Genomic DNA, 23,512 nt, shown 5'->3' on the forward strand with positions numbered 1-23,512 from the left:
TCTGCCATTGCCTCGCCTTGAGGATGTGCAGACAGGCGGCACACAACTGAACGTGGATTTCTGACGGGGCTTCTGCTTCTTTCTCGGAACCTCATGTCAGCACCCTTGCCCACCACATGATCCTGCCTTGCTTTCTGACTTTCTCTGGACCCAGAATAGGAGCTGGGTTCTTGATTTGCATACCTGGAGGTAAGTCTTCTGTACACAGTGAAGCTGGCAGCAGCCGCAGCTCCATGATGGCGTCGGCCTGGGCCTGTCGAGCTGCGGCCCGGAGCTTCTCCTCCAGCTGTACAATGCTAATGTTCCCCTTTTCCCACACATCCAGTCGAAGCCGTGGGGACCCGTCCGGAGCTGGAGGGGAAACGGAGGTCGCCCGTGGTTGTATTCTACCCTAACCAGCACTTTCCCCTTCACAGCATTGATGGGACGGACACTCCACCCCAGCAGGCCGTCTTACCTGAAGAACTGTCCAACATGTTTGGGCAGCGAATGACCTGAGTCAGCTGCTCAAATTCCTCCTCTTGTAGCGGGTCTGGAGGCCCCGGAGAGGAGGGGGGCCACAACGCTAGTGAGATGGGGGCTCCCCCTTCTTCCACAAAGGCTAGAGTGATGCAGGCAACTCCTGTGTAGAAATCCAGAGGAAGGCTCAGCTCTGGCACTTGCACACAGCCCCTCCCAGGCCCCTCCTCAGCAGCAAGGCCCGCAGCCTGAAGGTAAAAAAAGCCTTTCTTAGCCAGGCAGTGGTGGCGCACGCCTTTAATCCCAGCACTCGGGAGGCAGAGCCAGTCGGATCTCTGTGAGTTTGAGGCCAGCCTGGTCTACAAGGCGAGTTCCAGGAAAGGCGCAAAGCCACACAGAGAAACCCTGTCTGGAAAAACCAAAAAAAGCCTTTCTTACACCTGGTGTAGTATAAGGCCTAAGTCCAGCAATTTACCTTTGCCTCCGGTGCCCTGTCCACCAGGTTTGTTATACAAGTAGATGTCCAAGTCGGGGAGGCCCCCCTGTGGTGGCAGTGGATGCTGGGGAGAGAGCATGAGCACTAGATGGCGGTCTAGAGTGGGGAAGAGGGTACAGGTATGTGTGGGAGCTCAGCAAGACACAGGCAGGTAGGTGTGCACAGGCCCACGGGCCAAACCACAGATGCAAGTACCTGTAAAAAGTTATAGTCTGGGTGTGCAGGGAACAGGGTACTGAGTGTGAACAGGTAAGGGCGATCTTACCTGGAAGTGGTTCCGGCTATTGCTGTCTGTGTACTTGGGTGAGTGCAGGAAGGTGAGCAAGTTCTGACGGAGGTACCAGGCCAGGGCAGGGAGCCAGGGTCTGCAGGAGGAGGGTAGGGCCAGATGCAGCACCTCTGAGGGGAGACTTCCAGGAGGCTGGATGAACTGCAGTTAGAAGAGGCGGAGCTGAAGGCACGGATGGATTCTAGACTAGATATCCCAGCCCCCGTGGCTGGGTCTGAAAAGGATGCTGGTGTCAGAGAGGAAGCTGACCTCGACATCGGCTGGGGTCAGCTTGCAGTTCCGCACCAGCATGACTGTGATGACATCCAGTGTGGCCTCATCCAGACGCCGCCGCAGAACCCTCACCAACTCATCTGTGATTTCAGGACCTTGACGGAGCCATGTTGGAGAGGTGGGGGACAGCGTTAGAGGAGTCAGCCATCCTGAGTCCAGGCCTTAAGCCCTGACCACAACCACGGGACTGGATATAACTATGCGTGCCAGCTAAAAAGGGACCAGCACCAAGTTCTCCTTTTGTTAGACTACTCAACATGCTTTTGGACACATAAGTTTTACCTAAGATCCTCAGAGTCCTTATCCAAAAAATGGTGATTTTAACACCACCAACCCCAGAGCTGTATTACAACTACTAAAAGAGAAGTGTCCTAGTTAGCTTTAATTGTCAGCTCGATACAGCCTGGAGTCATCTGAGAATAAAGTCTCAAGGAGGGACTGCCGGGTCAGATTGGTGTGGACATATCTGTGGGCGACTGTCTTGATTAATAATGAACATAGGCGGACCCAGGACCCATTAACTACGGGCAGCACCATTCTCTGGGCAGCTGGTCATGGGAACAGGATCCTGGTGAAGCATGAGCCAGTGGGTCAGTGAGCCAGCACCAGTGTTCCTCCGGGGGTCAGCTTTAAGCTACTACTGAGCTCCTGCCCTGATTCCCATTGATGTTACCTGTGAGCTGAAATCAACTCCTAAGTTATTAGAGTTTCTTCCAGCAACGAAACGAAACTAGGACAGTACGTGACAGTGTTAGCCTGAGATCCGGTCCACAGCACCTGGACACCTCAGGTTCAGTGTAGCCCCACCTGATCCCAGCATCTTCCCCCGTCCATCTCTGGTCTCAGGCCAGTGGGCCCAGCAGCTATTCTGTGACTGTCTGGCTCCTCTTCCCACACTACACCTCAATTAGGCTGTCTCGTCTCACCTGGCTCCTCCTCCAGCCAAGTCCGGAGCATGGCAGGCACTGGAGAGAGCCCAGGGCAGACCAGCTGGCTGCAAGAGAAATGCCTGTCAGAATCCTTACCTGCCTGTCCTACGCCATGCACCAGCAGCTGGATGTGTCTGTCCACTTGGCCCACAGGGCGAACAGCATCAGGACTGCGGCTGGAAGCCATGTCCAGGGGAGAACGAGGACCCTACAGGGACAACAGTGTCAGGGTCTAGCTCCAAGAAGCTAAGTTTGCGGGGGGCGTGGGAGCAACAGGTGGTGCAACAACACGTGCCATGGCATCCTCAGAGTAGATGGGTTCTTGGCTTCGGGACAGAGCTAGGGATTGGGGCAGAGAATCCCCTTCCCATGGGCGGTCACTGCAGGATGTCTCCAGAAGCCTAGAAAAGAAAGGCAAGGTCTTTGGGCACGTCTCCTCCCATGCCATCCCTGACTCAAGCTTTAACCCGTGTTCTTAGGGGCCACATACCGAAGGTAGTACACAGCCTTTGTTGCTCGCTCTTGATAAACAAACATATTTTTCCGGTTCACTACAGAGAAGGCATTGAGCACAGAGCGCAGGGCCTGGATAGCTGGAGAAGGTGACTCGGGGTGAGAAAGGCTCTGCCCCACACCTCCCACTCCCACTGCCCTCGCACGCCAATGACATACCCCGAGAGACGCCCATGCTGGGCCCCATCTTGAGGCGTGAATGGACTCGGATCACAGTTCCCCATACAACATCACAGGAGAAGTGACCAGGGACAAACTGCATCGTGGCTGCTAGGTATCCTCGGGGGGCACAGCTCTCATCAACAGCGTAATCTGCAGGGGGCAGCATGGTGACAAACAGGACATCCAGGCCTCTGCCTCCTGACCCTAGACTTTTTATTCCTGGTTCCTCACCCCTGACATTCTCCTAGGCACAGGCACATTCTGAGGAGGCTAGGCTACGGTGCAGAGGCTTCAGGGACTGTCTTCAGGAGACTGGAAGGAGTTAAGGAGAGACGTCAACAAAAGCAATCAATCCTAAAGGTGACGCCAAAGGATTCTGGCTTATCATAACACGTTATGTGTTCTAACACATGCCAGTGGCTCCACAAGCTACTGTCTTCACCAAATGCTGTAGCAGTACTTCATTAAAGGAAACAAGCTATGGCTGCCTGTGTATACCAGCTGCAGAGTGGGGGGCAGCCTTCCTGTGCTTTGAAGGAAAGATGCCCCGAAGGCTGGTATGGGGTAAGGGCCATGGGCACAGCCCAATGCCCTGTTTGATGCTTGTCATGCTTCTAGGTGAACGGGGAACTTTCTTAAGGATGAAGGAGCAGTTGGATTTCCCAGAAACACTACTGTCAGGGGACAGCATGTACAGGCTTCCCAGCTCACTCTGGCCCAGAATGCAGTTCCTAAGGGCTTCAGAGGATACATGGAGACGAAAACAAAGAAGAGCTGTGCCCAGGCTGACTGGCCTTATACCCAGGCTCCTGCAAGTCCTGACGCGGCAGTGCGTGGTTGTCTTGCTCAGTCTCAACGTGCAGAAACTGCCCTCCACACCATGGCAGTCTGCTAATCATGGGGTTTCCACTTTCATACAGGGAAACACCCCAGGATATGCTGACAGAAATACTTCTCGAACAATGGTAAAAATGACTGAGAATATTAAAAATTAGGCGTCTCAAAGCAGAAGGGAGAACTGCAGAGGACATGATTGGCTTTTCTTCTGTGGGCTGGCCTGAGAGCTCATGGTGCAAGAGGAGGGAGCCCAACCTGGAGACTCCAATCACTATCCCCATTAGATCAGTGTTTCCTTCCCATGACCAGAAACCCCAGGAATCCCAAAGAAGCCCTGTGTCTGCCTGTCTGGAGGGACAGCCAATCAGAAGCCCAACTTCGCTATATAGCGTCTTAGGCTCCTCCCCTCTGTCTCCTACCTGTGGAACTGGCTGCCAACTTCTCACTCCCTCACACTCCTCACCTGTCTATCCCCCTGCTGGGTTAGGGTTGTGGAATATTAGTTTAAGATGTGTTATATTTATTTATGCTGTGGAACATTTGTTTAATGATGCAAAGATGTGTTGCGTTCTTTTATGTTGCTTTTGTTGAACTTTGTGAAGCTGTGTTACTCTGCCTGCCTGAAACACCTGATTGGTCTAACAAAGAGCTGAACAGCCAACAGCTAGGCAGGAGAAACAGGTGGGGCTGGTAGGCAGAGAATAAATAGGAGAAATCTAGGGAAGAGAGGAGGACACTGGAGGTCAGTCACCTAGCCACCCACAGAGTAAGAAGGAAAGATATACAGAGTAAAGAAAGGTAAAAAGTCCAGAGGCAAAACTAAAGAGAAATGGGATAATTTAAGTTAGAAAAGCTGGCTAGAAACAAGCCAAATTAAGGCCGGGCATTCATAAGTAAGAATAAGTCTCCATGTGTTTAGTTGGGAGTTGGGTGGTGGGTCCCCAAAGAGTAAAAAAAACTACAGGTTAAGATGATTATTTTGGGTATCAAGGCCAGGCCAGGCCAAAGGCATGCGGTATGAAGCCAGGTTAGCCTGGAGCTAACCATCTCTTTTCTCTAATATTCTCAACATTGTTCAAGTATGACTTTCCCCTTACTAGACAGAAGCAAGCTCAATTCCACACTCCTTTACGTAGTCTTTGCTTGCCTACCCTCCCTTCCATCACTACATCCATTCTCTCTGCTGACCGACTTGAAAGCACCGCTCTCTGCTCCAGCCTGTCTTCGCTCTACCTTTCCATCTGGCTTCCATTCCATCTCTGCAGGGAAACTGCTTTCTTTTTTTTTTTTTTTGGTTTTTCGAGACAGGGTTTCTCTGTGTAGCTTTGCGCCTTTCCTGGAACTCACTTGGTAGCCCAGGCTGGCCTCGAACTCACAAGAGATCCACCTGGCTCTGCCTCCCGAGTGCTGGGATTAAAGGCGTGCGCCACCACCGCCCAGCGGAAACTGCTTTCTTTAAAGTCATTGACAAGCCCGCAGCAGCCAAGTGCAGGGATCCTTATCTTCCTACTCTAGCCTCTCACATGAGAACTGGGGAGAAGGACAGCAGTGCCACTGCTGTGTGAGGGAGGTTCCCGGCTGTGACCATACCATCACTGGGCAGGGCTGCCCGCTGACGGGAGTGGAAAGGTGTCTCGCTGCGCCACAAATCTTCTTCACTCTCGGCCACCAGAAGGGAGTTACAAACGTGACTGTCGTGAAGGTCCTGAAGGAGCAGTCTCTAAGAGAAGGAGCAAGGTGTCAGAAAACCAAAATACCTTCTAAGCAGATGATGGTCAGGAGTGATGAAAGGCCACAGAGAATGACCACTATTACTAAGGTTCAAGGTCAAAAAGAGCATCAAGAGTCCAGCCTGGACTACCTATAATACACGGTATCAGAAACAAAAGTCCATGGATGCCCTGAGGACTAGGAGGCAGTCAAGGACAGTCTGCTTTGATATTGCATCAGCCTTGCGTGCTGGAACATGGAGAACAGCCTATGTTGGTGCTATGGAAAGGTTACATCTAGGCACTGTGAAATGAAAGCCAAGAAACAGGTTTCTCATCAAGGAGACACAGAGCCCATGGTTTCAGACACTGTTCAATCTGCATGGAGAAAAATGTGATACAGGTGGTTTGGACTGGAGAGGAGAAGAACACATGGAGAACAATGGGCCAGGGGCGGGAAGCCTGGGGAGTCAGAAATAACATTTTGAATTTCTAAAAGTGAAAAAAAAAAACAAAATGAAGAACCACTCAAAATAAAACAAAAAGCTGTACCACCAATGAAGGGTACCAGTGATGAAGGGTACCAGTGATGAGGGAGTGGGAGTCAGAGAACAGCATCCTACTGTAACAGAGCTCAGGGCTCTGAGAGCAAACGCAGCAAGCAGTTGTCCCTCCTGAGAATCTGTTCACCACCTTTCAGTTCTCAACTTAAAACTGGAGTGGAGGGGAAGGAAGAGTGGGAAAGGGGGGTAACTGGGAGGAGAGGAAGGAGGGGAAGCTGTGGTCGGTATGTAAAATAAATTTTTTAAAAAGTTATTTAAAAAACAAAACAAAACTGCTTTATCCAAGAGGCCCTCCCAGATACTCAGGTCAGAGCCCTGTCACGTGCTCTCCTGGCAGCTGCTGCTTTTCCTACAGAATTCTTCACAGCTGACACTGAAGTCATCCGTGTACTTTAGTTGTTCAAGCCCATCTGGCCTCTTCTACACAAGCACCGGACTCAGGGTCCCTGTGTCTGGTTTTCACTGACTTCCTAATGATAGCACAGCCTAAGGGCAGGAAATGTCACTGGCAGGGAATGAAAACCTTCCCGTTTGTAGGGAACTGGGAGAGGAACAGCTTCCCAGAACTTGGGAAACCGCATTCCCTGTTGTATAGCAGAGCCAAGATAAAGAGCACTATTGGCTCTCAGAGGCAGAACAAACTGAAGCTTCTCTTCCCATGCATTCATTCAGAGCAGCATCATGAAGGACTTTAGTATAGATATGGGAATGTGATTGAATGAACCTGCTACACCCAGCAGAGCCAGCTGGGCATTTCAAATGGAGGTTCAGCACAGGGGTTATTCAGAAGCCGTAAGGACCGTTAAGGACCCTCACATTCTCTTTCTCTTTGGTGGTTGACTAAAATAACATAGATGCTTCCATTGAGAATGACTTCCGGAGGTTGGAGAGATGGCTCAGAGGTTAAGAGCATTGACTGCTCTTCCAGAGGTCCTGAGTTCAATTCCCAGCAACCACATGGTGGCTCACAACCATCTGTAATGAGATTTGGTGCCCTCTTCTGGCCTGCAGGCAAACATGCAGACAGACCACTGTATACATAATAATAAAAAAAAAAATCTTAAAAAAAAAAAAAAAAGAGAATGACTTCCATTGAGAACTATGAAAAGTGGAGAAACACATATAGGTGCCAAAGAAAAGGTCTCCGTCATTGTTAAGTCTGATACAGACTATCAGGCTCTGTAAGTTTGGTTCCTAGAAGCTCCTTCCTCTTCTGCTCTGCCTCAGTGCCTGAGTCCTGCCCCTGGCTGACTTACCTGGTTGACCTCTCTGCAGATCTCCCCAACTCGCCTCACCAGGAGTTGCTGCAGGTGGCGACACTCAGTGCCAGGCCCGCCATCCTCCCGAATCAGGCTCCTGGGCAGGGAGGACAGATATGACAGAGGGAGGAAGCTTTAGGTGTCTGTCCTAAGGGGGCGGGGTCATGGTGCAGGGAGCCAAAGGACACTGTATGAAGGAGGGAAACATGGACAAAGGAAGTGAACTTCCTGGGAAGGGGAAACGGGCATTTCCAGCAGTTCTGGAGCCCTAGGCTCTATGCTTGCCTTCCCAGCTCCCTCATGGAACTAAACTGAGGCTCCCATCATCCAGCATGCCCCTTGCTTATTCTCAAAGCTTGGTCAAAATGGTGGCCTTCTCTTGTACCACCTCTGAGAACAGGTATTTAAGCAGATGCCTGTATTTAAGTGAGTCCTGGCTCTGTCACTGACTGTGACCTGGGCAAGTATTCAATTCTCTGTACTGAGTTTCCTCATCCACACTGTTCGGGCAATGCTATGTGGAGTTGTTCTGTAGATTATGAGTTGTTCTGCAGCTCCCTGCACATGCTGGACAGGCACTTACACGTTCACACACTTGTTAACCATCAGCCACCACTCCTATTTTTTCAATATCAACTTCGGAAACGTTTATGAACTATGGATGCTCTGAGGGTTCAGGGAGAAGTCATAATCCCCGTCAGCTTTTCAACCCCACTGAGAAAGTCAAGCGTGCCAGGCACGGTGGCACACACTCTATTCTCAGCGTTCAGGAGGCAGAGGCAGGTGGATCTCTATGAATTCGAAGCCAGCATGGTCTATATAAGTTCCAGGCCAGTTCTAGCTCAAAAATAAATGAATAAAGAAATAATATAAATTTAAGAGTGATGTTCTTTTCCTAGATGTAGAAAGATCAGGAGTGGACCTCAGACGACCCTTACCAAAGTTCTCAAGCCCCCCTACCCTACCCCCGAACCCCCAATCCCGGCCACCCCACACCTCTAGACAGGGTTTCACTGTAGCCCTGGTGACCTGAAACACAATGTAGACCATGTTGACCTGAAACTCCTAGAGATCTACCTAACTGTTTTCCCGGTGCTGGGATTAAAGGTGTGCGCCACCATGCCCGGCCTTAGGTACTTTTATTAACCCTGGAGAGAGGTACTGTGTGAATATGCACAAGAAGCCGATAGCTTTGCGGTGCAGGCCATGGCTTCTACATACCGTGCATGTGCATACACTTCCACACGATCCTGCAGTATCCTGACGATGAGCCAGAAATCGGGCAGGGAGGGCCCAGGAAGGCCTGACAGCGAAGGCTGCGGAGGCGCTGGTCCAGGTGGAGTCCGAAGTGTGAAGGGGGCTTTCTCCCCAAGGGTCTCACCGGGACCCTCACTGTCTGAGCCACTGCTGCCGCCGTCATAACCTGTGTCAAATGTGCTCACATTTATCCCATCCTTAGCTGAGCCCTCGTCATCTGAATCTCAAGAGCATCAGGCTTGAGAGTCTCTTGAAGAAAGTCCCCTGACACCCTCACCTAGGCCTTTCCCTATGCATCCCTAAGCCCAGCTGCCACCAACCTGGGGTCCTCCACCCCTACTCCGAGCTTACCTAGGTGGTCTGAGTCCACACTGCCTTGACTGGACATAAGGCTCAGGCCCCGGCTAGGCCCCGGCTGACTGCCTGTATAGAGAAGAGAAATGTCTGATATGTCTCTGGATCCTGCTGAGGATCGGCCAGTAGAAACGGAAGAAGCTAGGAGAGACAGCTACGGCCCCTAGACTACATTGCCCATCTTCTTACCTCCCTGTGACAAGCTGGGCAGGCTGATGAGGGGGGTGCCTTCAGAATCCTCTAGGGAGCCAGGGACTTGGGGGCTGGCTATCAGGACCTGAAGAATAGGAATCAGCACTGAGACACAGCTACATGCCAACCGCCACACCTCTTGGTGCTCGCTCAGGGCAGACTTACCTCCCCTTCGGCCTCTTCAGCCCTCTCTTCATGGCTTTGCCAAGCCCAGGCTGCTGAAGGGGGCTCCCCATGGAGTTCCCCTGGTTGTTGGCCAGCCGCCACAAAGAAGAAGCCACTGTCAGGATCCTCCAGGAGAACATGGCCAGGGAGGTGAAGGCGTCGGAACTCCTGGGGAAGGAGCCGAGATCCCATGTTAGGCAGGACTTCTCCCTTGACACTCTGGCTACCACAGAAGCAGATGGTAGCATCCCCACTGCTGGGGTGAGAAAAGGTTAAGTCACCTCCCTAGTCCAGCAGGCCCAGTACCAAGGTGGGAAGTGGGGGAACAGTCCACAAACCTGGGCTATCAGGCCCACGGCAGAGGGAGATGCAGGAGGGAAAATTCTGTGGACTCAAACTAAGAGAAGGCCTCTTTCTGGGGTTCAAGGAAGGATGAGCCCCCGGGGAACCATCGAGTGGTCCGAGAGCAGCTTACCTCCTTGAATTGTGTGAGGGAGCGTTCTGGCCCAAACACAAAGCTCAGAGGAGGAGCCTGGCGAAGGCAGGTGGAGCGTCCCGAAGAGCTATGGATGTGGGCGGCTGCTCGGTGTAGGGCAGAGCTCCGGGGGATGCCCCCTCTTCGGAGTGCCCCTACCATCTCATCTTCTAACAACCAGCGGATCTACAGCCAGAAGGCAGGGCCAAGCCCTTACTGGGACACCACCTCAACCCCAAACCAAGAGATACCAGAAGATAGTCTGCCTTACTGACTGAGAGAAGCCTGCCTCAGTCCTAGGATAAAGCAGCACCTCATCTCATTTACCTGACTGAAAGGGTGTCAGGCACAGCGCTGTTGCCCACATTGAAGGAAAGAAGGCTCTCACCTCGTTCATAGTGCTCTCCACAGCCAGTCTGTGGGGCCTGGCCAAATTGGACAGTCCTGGGTGCCTAAGTGGAAGAAAGGTTTATAAACTAGTTTCCCAAGAATGAAACTGAGGGGGAGTGAGAAACTGAGAGGGAGATAAGGATGTACCTCTCTTCTTCTGGGGGTGGTAGTGGGGGCCCTAGGCCATCATCTGACCTTAAAGATGATGGCTGCCCTGGGGACCGCGGGAAAGAAGCACTGCTCTCAGACGTTGACCTAAACAGGGTGGGAGTGAAAATCAAAGGTCAGGAGTTGCTCTCCTCCCAGGGTCCCCGTGGTCTTATTCCCCGAAGCCCCAGGAGCCGCCAAGCCTTACCGGTGGTGTTGGGGGTCCGAGGTTTGGGGGAGTTCCACTTCTAGGGGCAAGGTCAACACGAAGACATCCAGAGTGATACTGAGGTCCCTCAAGGGGACTCGGCCTCCAACTGGGGGTCCCTCTAGACTGGAAAGCACCTGGGCTGTGAGAAAGGTAAAATTAGGGGCTCCTGGGTGTCCTGGAAAAAGTATAGCTTCCCAAGTTCTAAGTGATACCAAGTGAGTCTCCTAGGTTCTCCATCTCCCCGGTCCTCAAGGGCAGGCAGGCAAACAGGCCATATGGGGACCTTTGGCCTTCCTCTTGGCTCCCCCAAACTCACCCAGGCAGGTGGGCAGGGTGCACACAGGCACTGAGCTGTGCTGCCCACGCAACCGCACGGAGCACGTGAGATGTAGGAAGAGGGGTGGCAGGTCATGCATGAGGCTGTCAGGCCCGGTGGGTGAGTCACCCCCTAAGATACTGAAGGAGTCTTCATCGGGGTTCACGGTGTCTGCATCTGACAGTGACGCGGAGTCCAGCCCAGCAGGCCCTAGGTCTGGTTCGCGGCTCTCACGGTATTCCACCTCCAGCTCCGGATCACTTTCAGTGACCACACAGCAGGCGGATGTGTCCCCTAGCAGCGAAAGACACGTGGTCAGCAGGAGAGGACAGCAGTGGAGAACCACTGAATCGCGGCTTGAGACAGCCATGCTCTTCTGACCCGCTTGCTCACACACCTTCCTCTCCCACGAGCTCAGCCTCTGAAAACTCCAGGTCACTGACTTTTCTGTCCACAGTGTCTCGGGGTCCCTCATCCTGGGGAGGGGAAAAGGCAGGTAATCAAAGCAGGACATCTACTACTCAAAAGGACTCAGAGGGGAAGGGGTTCCTCTGGGGCTCTGGGCTGGGGCATGAGGAAGGCAAGGAGGAAAGCTGCTCACCTCTCGCCGACTGGATGGGGGGCAATAGAAGAAGTAATGGGGATTGGAGGGCACTGTGCGGAAATGGAGACGACTGATCTCCAGGAACTTCTCCTGTTGTGGGTTTAGAAGGAGGCTATGATGTCAGCCACCCCTTAAAGGACACTACTCCCTTCACTAGACCAGGACACACGCCCATCCTCAATCCCGGGAAGAATCTGAGGGCCGCAGAAGCAGGACGCCACCTGCTTCTGCTCTCTTCCAAGTTCCCACCTGGATGAGGCCATGAAGAGCATCGTGTGCCTCTCCTCTAAGCTGGCAGACATCCGTCAGAGAAATCTCCGGACCAGGGTCTGGATTTCCGGGGACACGGGTGCTCGGAAACTCAGGCTCACTTAGGTCCTCAGTCTCTACACTGGGGTTGGAGGGGGCACATGACTGTTAAGAACCAGCGAGTGCTAGAGCAGCACACATCTGTCTCTCTACAGCATGTCAGAACAATGGCTTGGGAGGTGATGAGGGAATCAAGCCTCTCCCTTGGGCTCTAACCTCCACCTTTCTTAGACTAAGGGTGCCCCCCACCAACAACTCGCATCACTTGTGGAGGGTGGCATCATTTGGTGTAAATGGAGACCAGGAGGAGCAAAGCATGCTGGAACCAAGTGTTCACTTAAAGGAGGTCATGGAAAGTAGGGGTCTGCGGCTCCGGAGCACTTACTGGGGTGGAGTCCTTGGCACCCTCAGTATTCTAGTTATTTTTCCTCAAAAGCAACACACTGTAGAAGCTAACGGGGCACCAGCCTTCCTGCCTCTGTCCTTCCCTCTAGCCTCCCTTCAGCAAGGACCTGTGGAGGCCCACTGTGGGCCTCAGTAATCAACAGATAGTTTTGTGCTAAACTGATACACTCACATGAGCTGGGGAAATCGTTATGATTAATATGGAAGAGAGCAGAAAATTTCTGTTTTCACTTCTGGGAACGGGTTAGCCCTAACTCAGCTAATCAGAACACAGGAGATCAGGAGAGATGGGGTATGCCTGAGTGGGGGACCGCTGTCAGAGCCAAGTGGACAAAGCGGATGCACTGGAAACGAAGCCAGTGACAAGGTACCGCTGCTTCTCGGGTGGAAGGTCTTGCTTGGAGGGACTTGGTCAATGTGTCTCCTACAACCCTGCTCAACAACCTTCAAGAACAGTCCTAACCTGGACTCAGAAACTAAAAGAGCTCGTTCCCGGGGCTCTGGTCCTTCTTCGATGCTACTGCTGAAGGGTCCTGGACTGAGAGGACCAGGGCTTGGGGGTGCATGAGGCAAACCCCAAGTATGGCCACACAGTGCAAGCAGAAAAGAGGTGATGTCTACTTCTTGTAGGAGCTCCTCACAGGCGTCTACAGCTGTCAGCAAATCCTGGCAGGTCACGCTCTGTGCCTGTTGCAAGCTCCGGAACAGCCCTAACGGAAGTGGAATGGACCACAGGGTCAGCTCTGTCACTGTCCTTCCGGTCCCCAGCCCTGTGACCCCTTGGTTCCGCCCTCAGAGCCACACTCCTTCCTTGTAGGACATTCCTGCTCACCGCGGACATAGCATCGCTGGGCATGCTCCTGCAGCAAGGCACAGTGGGTGGCTACCTCTTTGTATCTGGGCTCCATCCAGACTGAGGACGAGGAGGGGTGGTCCAGGTACTGAGTCCTGGAATGTGAGGGAAAACAGAGCCCGGCAGACTTCCCTAAGTGACACCTTGGCCTCATCAGTCACTCGCACTCCAGAGGAATGTAGAGACCCTTAGCAAATGCATTCATGATTAGGGTGTCTGATGATGGGTTGGGGGACACAGCTAAGAAGCTGAGCTCCTGACTGTCAACAGCCTGTCTGTCCCCACCTGAGTGTGTACCCAAGCCTTGGCTGGAGGAAGCCAAGAGTCCAAATGGAGTACACTCACCGGAATATGAGATCTCGGGGTGCCTGAGGAGGCTGCAAGCCAACCATTTGCTCCCTCAGTGCTTCCAGGGAGCAGCTGTAGATGTAGACAGGACACCGGGCCCGGGGCCCGTCTGCACCCTCGGTCTGGGGAGCCTGGCGCCCACTGTACGCTGGTAAGTCTCGGCAGGAGGGTGGGCTTGGCTCTCCTGGGTCCTGGGTCCTGTCTGTGAGGAGAGGTGTTCATGGTCTTCACACCCTCTCTTGGCTTCCCAACCCCATTTTCTTAAACGACTCCGGGCGGCAGCCTTACCACTAGCGAGCGTGACACTGAGGATGGGGACTTGGGACTTGGTGGCCTTAGCCCCAGCTCCTCCCAGGTCTTTCAGGCTGGGAGCGCCACTCCAATCCCCAAACTTCGGTTTTGTTTCTTCCTGAAAGGAAGCCTCCAGGCCATAAGCAGACAGATGTTGAACATCTGAAGAGGAAAAGAGGGGTTCCTATTAGCGCTCTCTGGTGGGCTGGGGAGGGAGCCCAAGGATTTCTATCAGTGGGGTTAGTGAGGAAGGTCAGCCACTGATACCTGAGAAGGTGGCCGGGAGAAAAATCAGAAACACGTGCTGGGGGCTCAGAAGCCTCGCGTAGCAGTGCCACTGAGGGGGCTGGGCAGAAGTGGAAGGCCCGAGGAGTCCAGGGATCCCTACCCTCTGTAAGAGACACACAGAAAAGAAGAACAATCTACCAGGAACATTCCAGGTCCCGGTCCCTTCCTCCCCGACCCGGCTCCTCTTAGGTTTAGCGTGAAAGGTCCAGATCAGAGGGAGACGACAGCACCCTGTCAAGGACGTGGGACCCCGGGCAGAGGTGCGTGATGACGACAGACAGAAGGGTGTGGCGTGGTGGGGATGGAGCAGGGAAAAGCAGCGGTGCTGACCAGGGCAGGAAGGGTGGAGTCTCCAGGGGCCTGGGAGCTGCCGCCTGCTTGATCCTTTGGGACCGTGTAGGTGTGGCGCCCGACTAGAGGACCTTCTGGACCTACAACGGGGTAGAGATGGTGGAGGAGGGCAGGACCAGCCCAGAGGCAGGACTCTGGGGTGAAAGGGTAGGGAAGAGGAGGCTAGAACTCAAGGATGGGAGGCACCCTGGGTAGGGCAGGGCAGGGCTGGAGTGGGGTATCAGGAAAGCCGTGGGGAGCTCACCTGCATCCCGGCAGCTCCGCTGCAGGACCTCATTCAAGAAGGCAGCCTGGTCAGCGGGGGTCAGCGGGATCTCCCGGTCACTCAGCTCCTGCCCCAGGCAGCTGTGCAGCAGGCACAGCACCATGTCGTTGGTGGGACAGGGCCCCTCGGCGAGAGACACACCCTCTGGCTCTGCCCGACACACACTCCGCTCAGCAACGCTGCCAATGCCCCCGGCTCCACCCTGACCAGCAGAGCCCTTCCTTCAGCCTCAGCCGCACCTGCCTGGTCGCTCACTCGCCGTACTGGACGGCCTGCTTTCTGTCCTCTGAGGTGCCCGGGTCTGCTGGCCCCTTAGGGGAGGGTGAGAAGCTCCCAAGTGTACCCACCTCTGGAGAGCAGAAGGAAGAACATCTGCAGCTGCTGGCACCGTGGCAGCAACCCTAGCAGGTCAAAATGGAACGGGATCTCATGGACACAGCTGTCTCCTCCTTGGTCCAGTCCTGGGAGGAAAGAATAGGGCACGGTGAGATGCAGTTGACCTATCTGTGGCTGCCTTCTCCCATCTTACTACCCTGCTACACCCTCTCCACTGACCATCTGAGACCCGTGCCTCTGGGGGCACAGGACTCCACTCCTTGCTCTGGCACAGCTGTATCAGGTATTCGAAGGTCAGCAGGGAGCCTATGCAGGCAGCATCCCGTGGGTGGAGCTGGGGGAGAAACAGCAGGTGACAGGAGTCATTCCATTCCAGCTCCCACCTCTGGTCTCAGGGAAGTGCACAGGCTACAGTCTCCAGCAAGGCGCGATCTGGGAGGAGGTGGGGAACAGTGGGGGGGGGGTCACTCACAGCGCGAGGGATCTCAGAGTAAGTCAAGTCCCGCAGGTGTTTCCAGCTTTCAGGGCCAGGTCCCACTCGGCCATACTGAGGCTCCACCCACACCTCGGTGACCAGATTGAGCTCCGAGTCCCCCTCGAGGGCCTCCACCTCCACATCATTGTCATCATCTGTTGAGAAGCTAGAAGAGAAGGGGCTCTAAGCCTGGAAGAAGTCCAGTGGCAGCTGGCGGCAGGAGGGATGCGAAGGCAGGCACTGAGGATGGCTGCGTGGCCCACGTAGATGAGCACTACTCAGCCTGGGTCATCTGAAACCAGCAACCCTCTGCTCTGGCTTGGGATGGAGGTCATATTAGAGTATGGTAGCCAGACATTAAGGTGACTGGGGGAGGGGACTACGCAGTGGTTCCCAGAGGTCAGAGTCTCACCTGTCTTTAGTGGAGGTAGAGTGCGGGGGGAAGAGGATGTACTGGACAACACATGTGTGCTTCTCTTCGGCTGCAGCCTGCCCCAGGGGTTCATTCTGCGGAGAAATGGGAGATCCTGGGCAAAAAACCCTGGCAGTCAAGAGGCCTGGCTTGCTTCCCATTGATTCTGGCCTGAAGCCTTGGTCCCTAGATCTAGTGAGGCAATGTCTGGTGGTCACCACCCGGCTGAGAGGGAAGTGTCCCGAGCTTGTGATGCTCCTTGGGGTTAGTTTCAGGAGGGATGGCACACACCTGAATGGGAAGCTCCAAAACCATGTTGATGATTCCTTCCCCGCTACAGGCAAAGTGGAACCCTTCAGAGAGCCGGACCCTGGGGCCCCAAAGAGACAGGACAGAACAGAAAGATGAGGGAGGAAATTCAGTTCAGTGCTCCAACTGCCCACCTCCCGGGAGCTGCCATGCAACCTAAGTCCCCTGGAGGCCTGTGCGGCTCAGCAGTTCCCTGGAGCGTACAGGTCTAAGTAGGACCAGAGGCCAAAATTAGCAGAGCTGGGGGAGTACAGAGTGGGAAGGCCACTGTCCAAATCCAGAGCCTACACTTGTCCTCTCCAGGCTCTAGCTGCCCCCTGGCTTGCAGACGTACTCAGTGAGAACAGAGAGGAGCTGGGCGATGGCACTGAGGGGCAGCGTTGGGGCCAGGCCTGATGGGACACTCCACAGCCAGCGATGATGGTAGAGGTAGCGGGAGAGCGATGCGAGGCTAGATGAGGCCGAGCGGCCTGACACCAGGGGCAATGGTCCTGGTGGTTCCAGAGTCAGCAAGAAGGGTGCCCTGTAGTCCAGGGGCAGCTTCTCATACCTGGGAAATAGGGCAGCTCCCCAGTTGATTTCTGCTCATAGCCTTCTCTCGTGCCCCGAAGCCTCCGCCCTATCCTCTATACCGACCTGATGAGGAGCTTGTCCAGCGGCTTATGAAGAACCACGAGGCAGGGCCGGTCAGACAGGGCCTGCTGTGGCCCCAGTGTAGGAGGGGACTTGGATGGAGAGTTGCCCCCACCAATGCCCCCTAGCCCTTTTCGTTTCACCTTGGGAGTCGGCTCCTTGCTTTGCACCCGGTGAGGAAAACGAAGGCGCAGGATCTCTTCTTGCAGGCCTGACACAATCTGTGGGGGGAATGTAGTCAGACTCCCCAACTCCCAACCCTTCCAGGTCTGGGATGAGGGATCCACAGCCAAGGAGAAACCTTCCCTTTCATGTTCTTCAAGACTTACTCGGTCTGAGGGCACCTCTCCTTACTGAGCCAGGAGGGCCAAGGAAACAGTTCATCTACACCCCAGAACTCCTCAGTTAGTCAATCAAGGCAGTCAGAGTCCAGCTTACCTTGTGCCGGGCCTGGGCTGGTGTGCCAATTGGAAACCCCAGACGGAGAACCATGCATGGGGTCTTGGAAATGATGCGGACCATGTAGAAGGAGGATGGGGGTTGGTCTGGACCACTGGGGAGAAATGGAACCAAGTGAGCAGTCCTGAGCTGGCAGTAAACGGGCTTCAGGAGGAAGGATGAGGTCTGAGGGTAGAGGGAGAGACTGGGATGAGGTGTGGAGAAGGGTGAGCAAATACCATTTTTGCCTACCTGGAGAGCAGCTTGACGTAGGAATAGCCCTCAACCAGCACAAAGCTGCTCCAGTCTCGAAGCAGAGAGGTCAGTGAGGAGTGTGAGATTCTGCACTGGATAGTGCTATAACGCCCATTGCTGCCCGGGGTGTGCAAGTGCTTAGGGAGTGGTCTAGGGACAGGGTGGGAGACTGAGGTCAGAGCTGCCAGCCCCAATCTCTTCTAGACCCTGAGGTCATGGAAGCTGATGAGCAGGAAGGCTCGGCCATAGTTGGCACTTCCCACCAGCCCTCACTCCCCAGCTTCTTCCTCCATCAGAGCCATGGCCCGAGCCTGAGGGTACCCACGTGTCATGCTCCAGGATTAGCACCAGGCGATGCATGTGTAGCCATCTCTGCCATGAATTAGCATCCATGGAAAGCACTGGCTTCCAGTAGGCAGCAAACTGGGCATGGGATGAGTCGGAACCACTATGCTGAAGGGAAAGCACCTGGGGACAGAAAGGCCAGCCCGTGGAAAACCTTTGCGGAGAAGCAGAACACAACCTCTGAGTAGCAAATAGTTAAGGTCAACTCAGTTCAGGGGGGTCAGCATTGGGCTGTGGTTAAGAGACACAGGCCAGCCTGGGACAAAGGCAAGAAGGCTATGTTAGGGTGACTGAGCAGGAAGGGACTGCAGAGACCTTTAAAGCGGACCCTGCCTAGTTTCTATGGCTGAATTCAGAGGAAACTGCTGAGAGCTGGCAAGATCTAATGATGAGGTCCATGTGCTCACTGCAGCAGGCCATCACCTGGAGGCCGAGTGGACAGAGCCCAGAACTGAAGCTGTTCACATGGCTGCTGGTGGTTGGAGAACAGGTAATGAATGGGTAGATAGGGGAGCCCCAAGTATGCCACATGGATATGGGCAAGCGCAATGGCAGCCTGCTGGGTACCATCACCTAAACACCCCGCAGAATGTCAATCTACCAGGATGCTCTGTTCAGGTCCTCTTTTTCTATTAATAGCTCTCCTAGGGCCTTAGGATGCAGGAAGAGGAGAGATGCTTTCAAGGCTAACGCTGGTTTGGGTGCCTCAGACTCAAGAGAGAAGGAAGAGCGGTGGTTCCAGCCTCCAGGCTAGAAGGCATGAAAGGGGCTACCGAGTCTCAGGACCACTTACCGGGGTGGTGGAGCCAGGAGGAATGTAGAAGAGCGGCACCCCACTCTTGGTGCTGTCTGGAAGTGTGAAATGTTCCGGCACTGAGGAGAAGGACTGAAGATGGGCAAGCATCTGATCTGTCTGGTTAATGCTGTAGAGCAAGGGCCAAGCCTGAGCCACAGCCAACTGCTGGGCAGATGAAGGGAACTTCAGGGCGTCCAAGAACCCTGGACATGGAGCTGGTACACTGGGTCCCTCCCCGCCAGCTCCCAGACTCACAAATCCGTCTTTCTACACAAGTGAGACTACCTCTGTAGTGTGTTCCAGAAACGGCGGATAACATGAGTCCGATAGAGTGAGCGAATAGGTTGTCTCAGTGCACAGGACACATCATGTAAAATGTCATAGCCGCCTTCCATTGTCACTTCTACCCGTGTCACTCGAGGGCCCTCAGGCTCCAGGGGCCAGGGTGCCACAGCCACATACTCGATGCGCATATTGTGTTTCCATAGCAGCACAAGCTTCACCTCCAGCTGGGACCCTCCTGCAAGGGGCAGGAGGGTAAGCGAGGGTTAGAAGAAGCAGGACTCCAGGCCCGAGTCCTACTCAAAGCCTCACCTATCTCATGGAACTCGAGCCTGGCCAAAGTTCCACAGCCAGTTCCATACACTCAGAACCACAGCCTACCAACTAACGCAGAGGGAAGCTCACAGGAGGGATGTGAAAACAAACCAAGTCCAGGACACCACACCCCTCGGCTGTTTACCTTGGGCAGGAGATGGAACTGGGAACGACATGCTAGGAGAACCCAGCCTTGAAAGCACCTCAGAGCCCACTGTCTCTCACGGGGACACTTAGGTGAGCGGCAGGCGGGTGTCCCCTTTTATCTGGCAGGTCTGCACACACACAAGTTACCAGCGATCTGTGAAACGGTGGTAGGGTCGAGTGACCCTTACCTTTGGCTAGCGTCACCTCTCGGACACTGTAGCCCTCTCGCAGGCGAACAGACACAGTGCTGACCAAGTCGGCCGGCACCTCCTTCTCAGTGTGCTTCTTCCTGCGCAAGGCCAGGGCGGGGTTGCTGCTTGCCGAGACCAGGTGCTCGTTAAACAAGCGGTGCTGAGAGCCTGGAGGGTCCATGAGATGGGGGAGGAGGAAGGGGCCTGTCAGCTGATGGGCACACAGGGGAGGGCTACCCTGAAATCACTGAGAGAGGGAGTTCCAGAGAAGCCAGCCCCAGTGAGACCCCAGCCCTCCCAGAGCCAGGGTCACACCGTCTCCAAGGCCCTTCTACCCCCACCCTTCCCACACCCACAGGGTCTGCTCTTACCACAGTAGTACTCGGGGTTCAGGGCTTCCCCACTACGCAGGAAGGAGTAGAGCAGAAATGCCCGGTGGTAGACAGTCAGACCCAGGTTGCCTGGCTCAGGCTCAGGACAAGTGGACAGGTAGGAGCCAAATGTCGCCATTGCAATGAACTTCATCAATTCCACATTGGGCACATGGCCAAAACTACAATCGTAAGAGTAAACTCCTCCCACCTGGAGAGAGTGAGTAAGTAAAGACCCCGTTCCACCAGAGGACCAAGAAAGAACAGGAGAGACAAACTACTGCTCCTGGATCCCAGACACTGAGGGACAGCGGGCCGGCCACAATGCTCCCAGGAGGACCACCACCCTACACCTATCTCCAGACCATCTTTTTTTTTTTTTTTTTCCCCAGACAGGGTTTCTCTGTGTAATTTTGGTGCCTGTCCTGGATCTTGCTCTGTAGCCCAGGCTGGCCTCGAACTCACAGAGATCCTCCTGGCTCTGCCTCCCAAGTGCTGGGATTAAAGGCATGCGCCACCGCCGCCCAGCCCAGCCCTTCTATCTAAAACCCATAGCGGCTGCCGTACCGTCCTCTGCTCTGTTCCTCCAGGCCAAACCCTTGCCCCTTCTCTACAGATCTTGGCAACTGCTCCACTGGCCTCTTGTCACTATACTTCTAACAAAGTGTTTCTTAAACTTTGAGGTGCATCCGAAAGCCTTGGAGATTCTGTCAAAGCGTATGTCTGGTGTAAGGCCTGTGAGCCTGCACTGACAATAAGCTTCGGGAATACCAACAGCTGTTGATCAAACCACTTCAAATCTATAGGCCAAATCAACCTATTTTTTGTGAGGTTTTGTCAACAGCCATACCTATTCATTTTGCATTTTGTGGCTGCTTCCACACTACACAGCAAAGCCAAGCAGCTATGAAACAGAGACCTGCAAAGCTTAACTATTTACTGCCTGACCTCTGCAGGAAATGTTTGCGGACCAGCTCTACGTGACTCATTGGATTTCCTGCCCATTCGATTCCTAACCTGCATGGCTCTCCACGCATCCGCAGCTGTCTACACACCGGCCCTTGGCTTCACTTGGAATGAATTCATCTTTGCAATTCCACATTGCCACATCCCACGGTACAACAGCCCTGGAGCTCCCTTCCACCCTCTTCCTGCTGCGCTTTGACCTCATTGAGACTGTCTGCCAGGTATTTGGCCTCTGCTCTCTCCAGGCCTATCCGAATCCTCCTGACCCTCATTTCCCAGTCCAGACACCACGAGCAAGCAATTCTGAAAGCATCACTGTCAAATACCTGACTCTCTATTTTCTTCTGTTCTTCCCGCAAAACCCCAGCCAGGATCACACGTCTACACTGCTGTCTTAGTGAAGGAAACTGTGTAGGCTGCTCCCATCAAAACACAACACCCCACCAGCTACTTCTTCAGGGCTGTCCTCAAAACAGCTCCCTCTTCCCAAAGCTGGCTTTCCCTCTTTATGTATTTATGGTCACCTTCTACTTCTGAGAGGAAGCAGAGACCCTTGGTAGAATTTATATGCATTTTAACTTCTAAATTTTAGTCTCAAAGAAAAAAAATGACACTTGCTCATAAAGAATTGTCCCATTGCTGGGCGGTGGTGGTGCACACCGTTAATCCCAGCACTCAGGAGCCAGAGCCAGGCAGATCTCTGTGAGTCTGAGGTCAGCCTGGGCTACAGAGTGAGTTCCAGGAAAGGTGCAAGGCTACACAGAGAAACTCTGTCTCGAAAAACCAAACCAAACCAAACCAACAAAAAAAGTGAAAAAAAAAAAAAAAAAAAGAATTGTCCCATCTGTTTCTAGACTCAATGTTTTCCAGTCAGTTTAGGGACTATTAGATCCCTTTTCTGGTTTTTTTTTTTCCCCTAATTTTTAAACCCTTCTCAGACACCATGATCCCTTAGAATTATGAACAAGCAAACAAAAAAACAAATTAAAATAATAGAGATTCTATCTCTCTCAGTTAGAATGGCTATCATCAAGAAAACCTCAAATGCCAGTAAGGATGCTGGGAGAAGGGGACCCTCACATGCTGCTGGCACAAATGTAAATTAGTTCAGCCACTATGGAAATCAGCATGGAAGGGCTTCAAAAAACTCAAAGTATAACTTCCATATGACCCAGCTTGACAACTCCCAGGTATGTGCCCCAAGAACTCTAATTAAGTCAACACACCACAGAGACAGCCGTATTTCTACAGTCACTGCAGCCATATTAACAAAAGCCGAGTTAGACGATTAGTCTAGGTGTCCGATGAAAGATCAATAAGAAAATGAGGTCTACATACACAATGGAATTTTTTGTTTGTTTGTTTAATGTGCATTGGTGTCTTGCCTACACTTATGTCTGTGTGAGGGTGTCAGACCCCTGGAACTGGAGTTATAGACAGTTGTGAGCTGCCATGTGGGTGCTGGGAATTGAACCTGGGTCCTCTTAATCACTGAGCCATCTCTCCAGTCCCTACAATGGAGCTTTATTCAGTGATGAACTAAATTATGTCGCTTATGAGAGGAACACTGACCTACCTGAAGGTAATCACATTAAGTGAAATAAAAGCCAGAGTCAGAAAGGCAAATATTGCATTTCTCTCGTTTGTGGATTCTAGAGTTTATGCAGATAAATAAATCATTTGCATATCTATGATTGTAGGGAGCCGCTATTCAAAGATGGCGCTGGCTTCCTGGTAGCCTAGCTGTAAACAACTCCATATTTGGCTATGATGCACGAGTATGGTAACTGGCCTTATGTCCTCAGCCTATCCCGTGGCTCCCCGTGCTAGCATTCTGGCGGGACCCAATCACCGTACGGCACGTTTGCCTGATTCCCTATATAAGCAGCTGCAGTTTAGTCCTCGGGGCCCCTCACCTCCCGCTCTCCCTTAACCAAGAGGCGCTCCAATAAAGTGTGTTCTGAGAAGGATCCTCGCATGGTGGTCGTTCTTCCTCGCTGGCCGAGGAGCGCGCCGCATATGATGACATCAAGGAGAAAGGGCAGTGAGGGAACAAAGGGTAAGTGAGAAGTGGGAGGAAGTGGGGGGCCAGGAGTGAATGTGGCCAAGGCATATGAAATACCGACTTGTAGGACAATGTCTGTGAAATCTATCACTATGCAGTGACTATATGGCAATTAGATAAAAGAACCATGTTTAAGTGTCTACCTTAAAAAGCAAACTAAACCAAACAGAAAAAAACACACCCTGGTCCACCTTTTATTTCCTTTTGGCTACTCATCTCTCTTATTCCTCACTTCAGCCAAATTTCTCACATCGGCCTCTGTCTTTATCTCTTCCTCTTGTGTCCGCTGCAATCCACACTTCCCGCACCACCTCTTTACTGAAATGTTCGAGAACAACCTAATCAACAGGTCCAAAGGGCACTTCTCATTCCTCACTCCACTTGATCTTTCTGCTGCCCCTCACTAAGTTAACCGCCCCTTCCTTCCAAACCTCTGACCTCTCTGACATCACACTCTCCAGACCAG

The 23,512-nt window shown here is 53.2% G+C and overlaps 1 protein-coding gene across 5 annotated transcripts in view; it reads right to left on the reverse strand.

The window, feature by feature from the left end:
• Szt2 (SZT2 subunit of KICSTOR complex) overlaps positions 1-23,512 on the reverse strand; it is a 47,311-nt gene that overhangs the window by 12,403 nt on the left and 11,396 nt on the right. For all 5 annotated transcript variants that reach the window (XM_037202876.1, XM_028893162.2, XM_028893163.2 and 2 more), the window contains exons 8-51: positions 20,016-20,226; positions 19,642-19,812; positions 18,995-19,229; positions 18,707-18,836; positions 17,894-18,036; positions 17,566-17,718; positions 17,314-17,428; positions 16,879-17,096; positions 16,577-16,792; positions 16,225-16,303; positions 15,934-16,028; positions 15,519-15,687; positions 15,266-15,380; positions 15,058-15,171; positions 14,690-14,860; positions 14,425-14,525; positions 14,074-14,197; positions 13,804-13,968; positions 13,513-13,717; positions 13,147-13,262; positions 12,778-13,024; positions 11,850-11,991; positions 11,598-11,690; positions 11,394-11,472; positions 10,997-11,290; positions 10,678-10,819; positions 10,470-10,577; positions 10,321-10,384; positions 9,933-10,118; positions 9,458-9,625; positions 9,290-9,377; positions 9,098-9,169; positions 8,711-8,912; positions 7,487-7,586; positions 5,549-5,678; positions 3,119-3,271; positions 2,937-3,039; positions 2,742-2,847; positions 2,543-2,654; positions 1,494-1,612; positions 1,221-1,385; positions 935-1,019; positions 458-622; positions 184-351 (exon numbers count right to left, since the gene is read on the reverse strand). In XM_037202876.1, coding sequence (XP_037058771.1) covers positions 184-351; positions 458-622; positions 935-1,019; positions 1,221-1,385; positions 1,494-1,612; positions 2,543-2,654; positions 2,742-2,847; positions 2,937-3,039; positions 3,119-3,271; positions 5,549-5,678; positions 7,487-7,586; positions 8,711-8,912; positions 9,098-9,169; positions 9,290-9,377; positions 9,458-9,625; positions 9,933-10,118; positions 10,321-10,384; positions 10,470-10,577; positions 10,678-10,819; positions 10,997-11,290; positions 11,394-11,472; positions 11,598-11,690; positions 11,850-11,991; positions 12,778-13,024; positions 13,147-13,262; positions 13,513-13,717; positions 13,804-13,968; positions 14,074-14,197; positions 14,425-14,525; positions 14,690-14,860; positions 15,058-15,171; positions 15,266-15,380; positions 15,519-15,687; positions 15,934-16,028; positions 16,225-16,303; positions 16,577-16,792; positions 16,879-17,096; positions 17,314-17,428; positions 17,566-17,718; positions 17,894-18,036; positions 18,707-18,836; positions 18,995-19,229; positions 19,642-19,812; positions 20,016-20,226 — 6,337 coding nt within the window. The remainder of the gene's footprint in view (positions 1-183; positions 352-457; positions 623-934; positions 1,020-1,220; positions 1,386-1,493; positions 1,613-2,542; positions 2,655-2,741; positions 2,848-2,936; positions 3,040-3,118; positions 3,272-5,548; positions 5,679-7,486; positions 7,587-8,710; positions 8,913-9,097; positions 9,170-9,289; positions 9,378-9,457; positions 9,626-9,932; positions 10,119-10,320; positions 10,385-10,469; positions 10,578-10,677; positions 10,820-10,996; positions 11,291-11,393; positions 11,473-11,597; positions 11,691-11,849; positions 11,992-12,777; positions 13,025-13,146; positions 13,263-13,512; positions 13,718-13,803; positions 13,969-14,073; positions 14,198-14,424; positions 14,526-14,689; positions 14,861-15,057; positions 15,172-15,265; positions 15,381-15,518; positions 15,688-15,933; positions 16,029-16,224; positions 16,304-16,576; positions 16,793-16,878; positions 17,097-17,313; positions 17,429-17,565; positions 17,719-17,893; positions 18,037-18,706; positions 18,837-18,994; positions 19,230-19,641; positions 19,813-20,015; positions 20,227-23,512) is intronic.

The sequence above is a fragment of the Peromyscus leucopus genome, chromosome 2, assembly GCF_004664715.2.
Source record: "Peromyscus leucopus breed LL Stock chromosome 2, UCI_PerLeu_2.1, whole genome shotgun sequence".
Taxonomy (NCBI): domain Eukaryota; kingdom Metazoa; phylum Chordata; class Mammalia; order Rodentia; family Cricetidae; genus Peromyscus; species Peromyscus leucopus.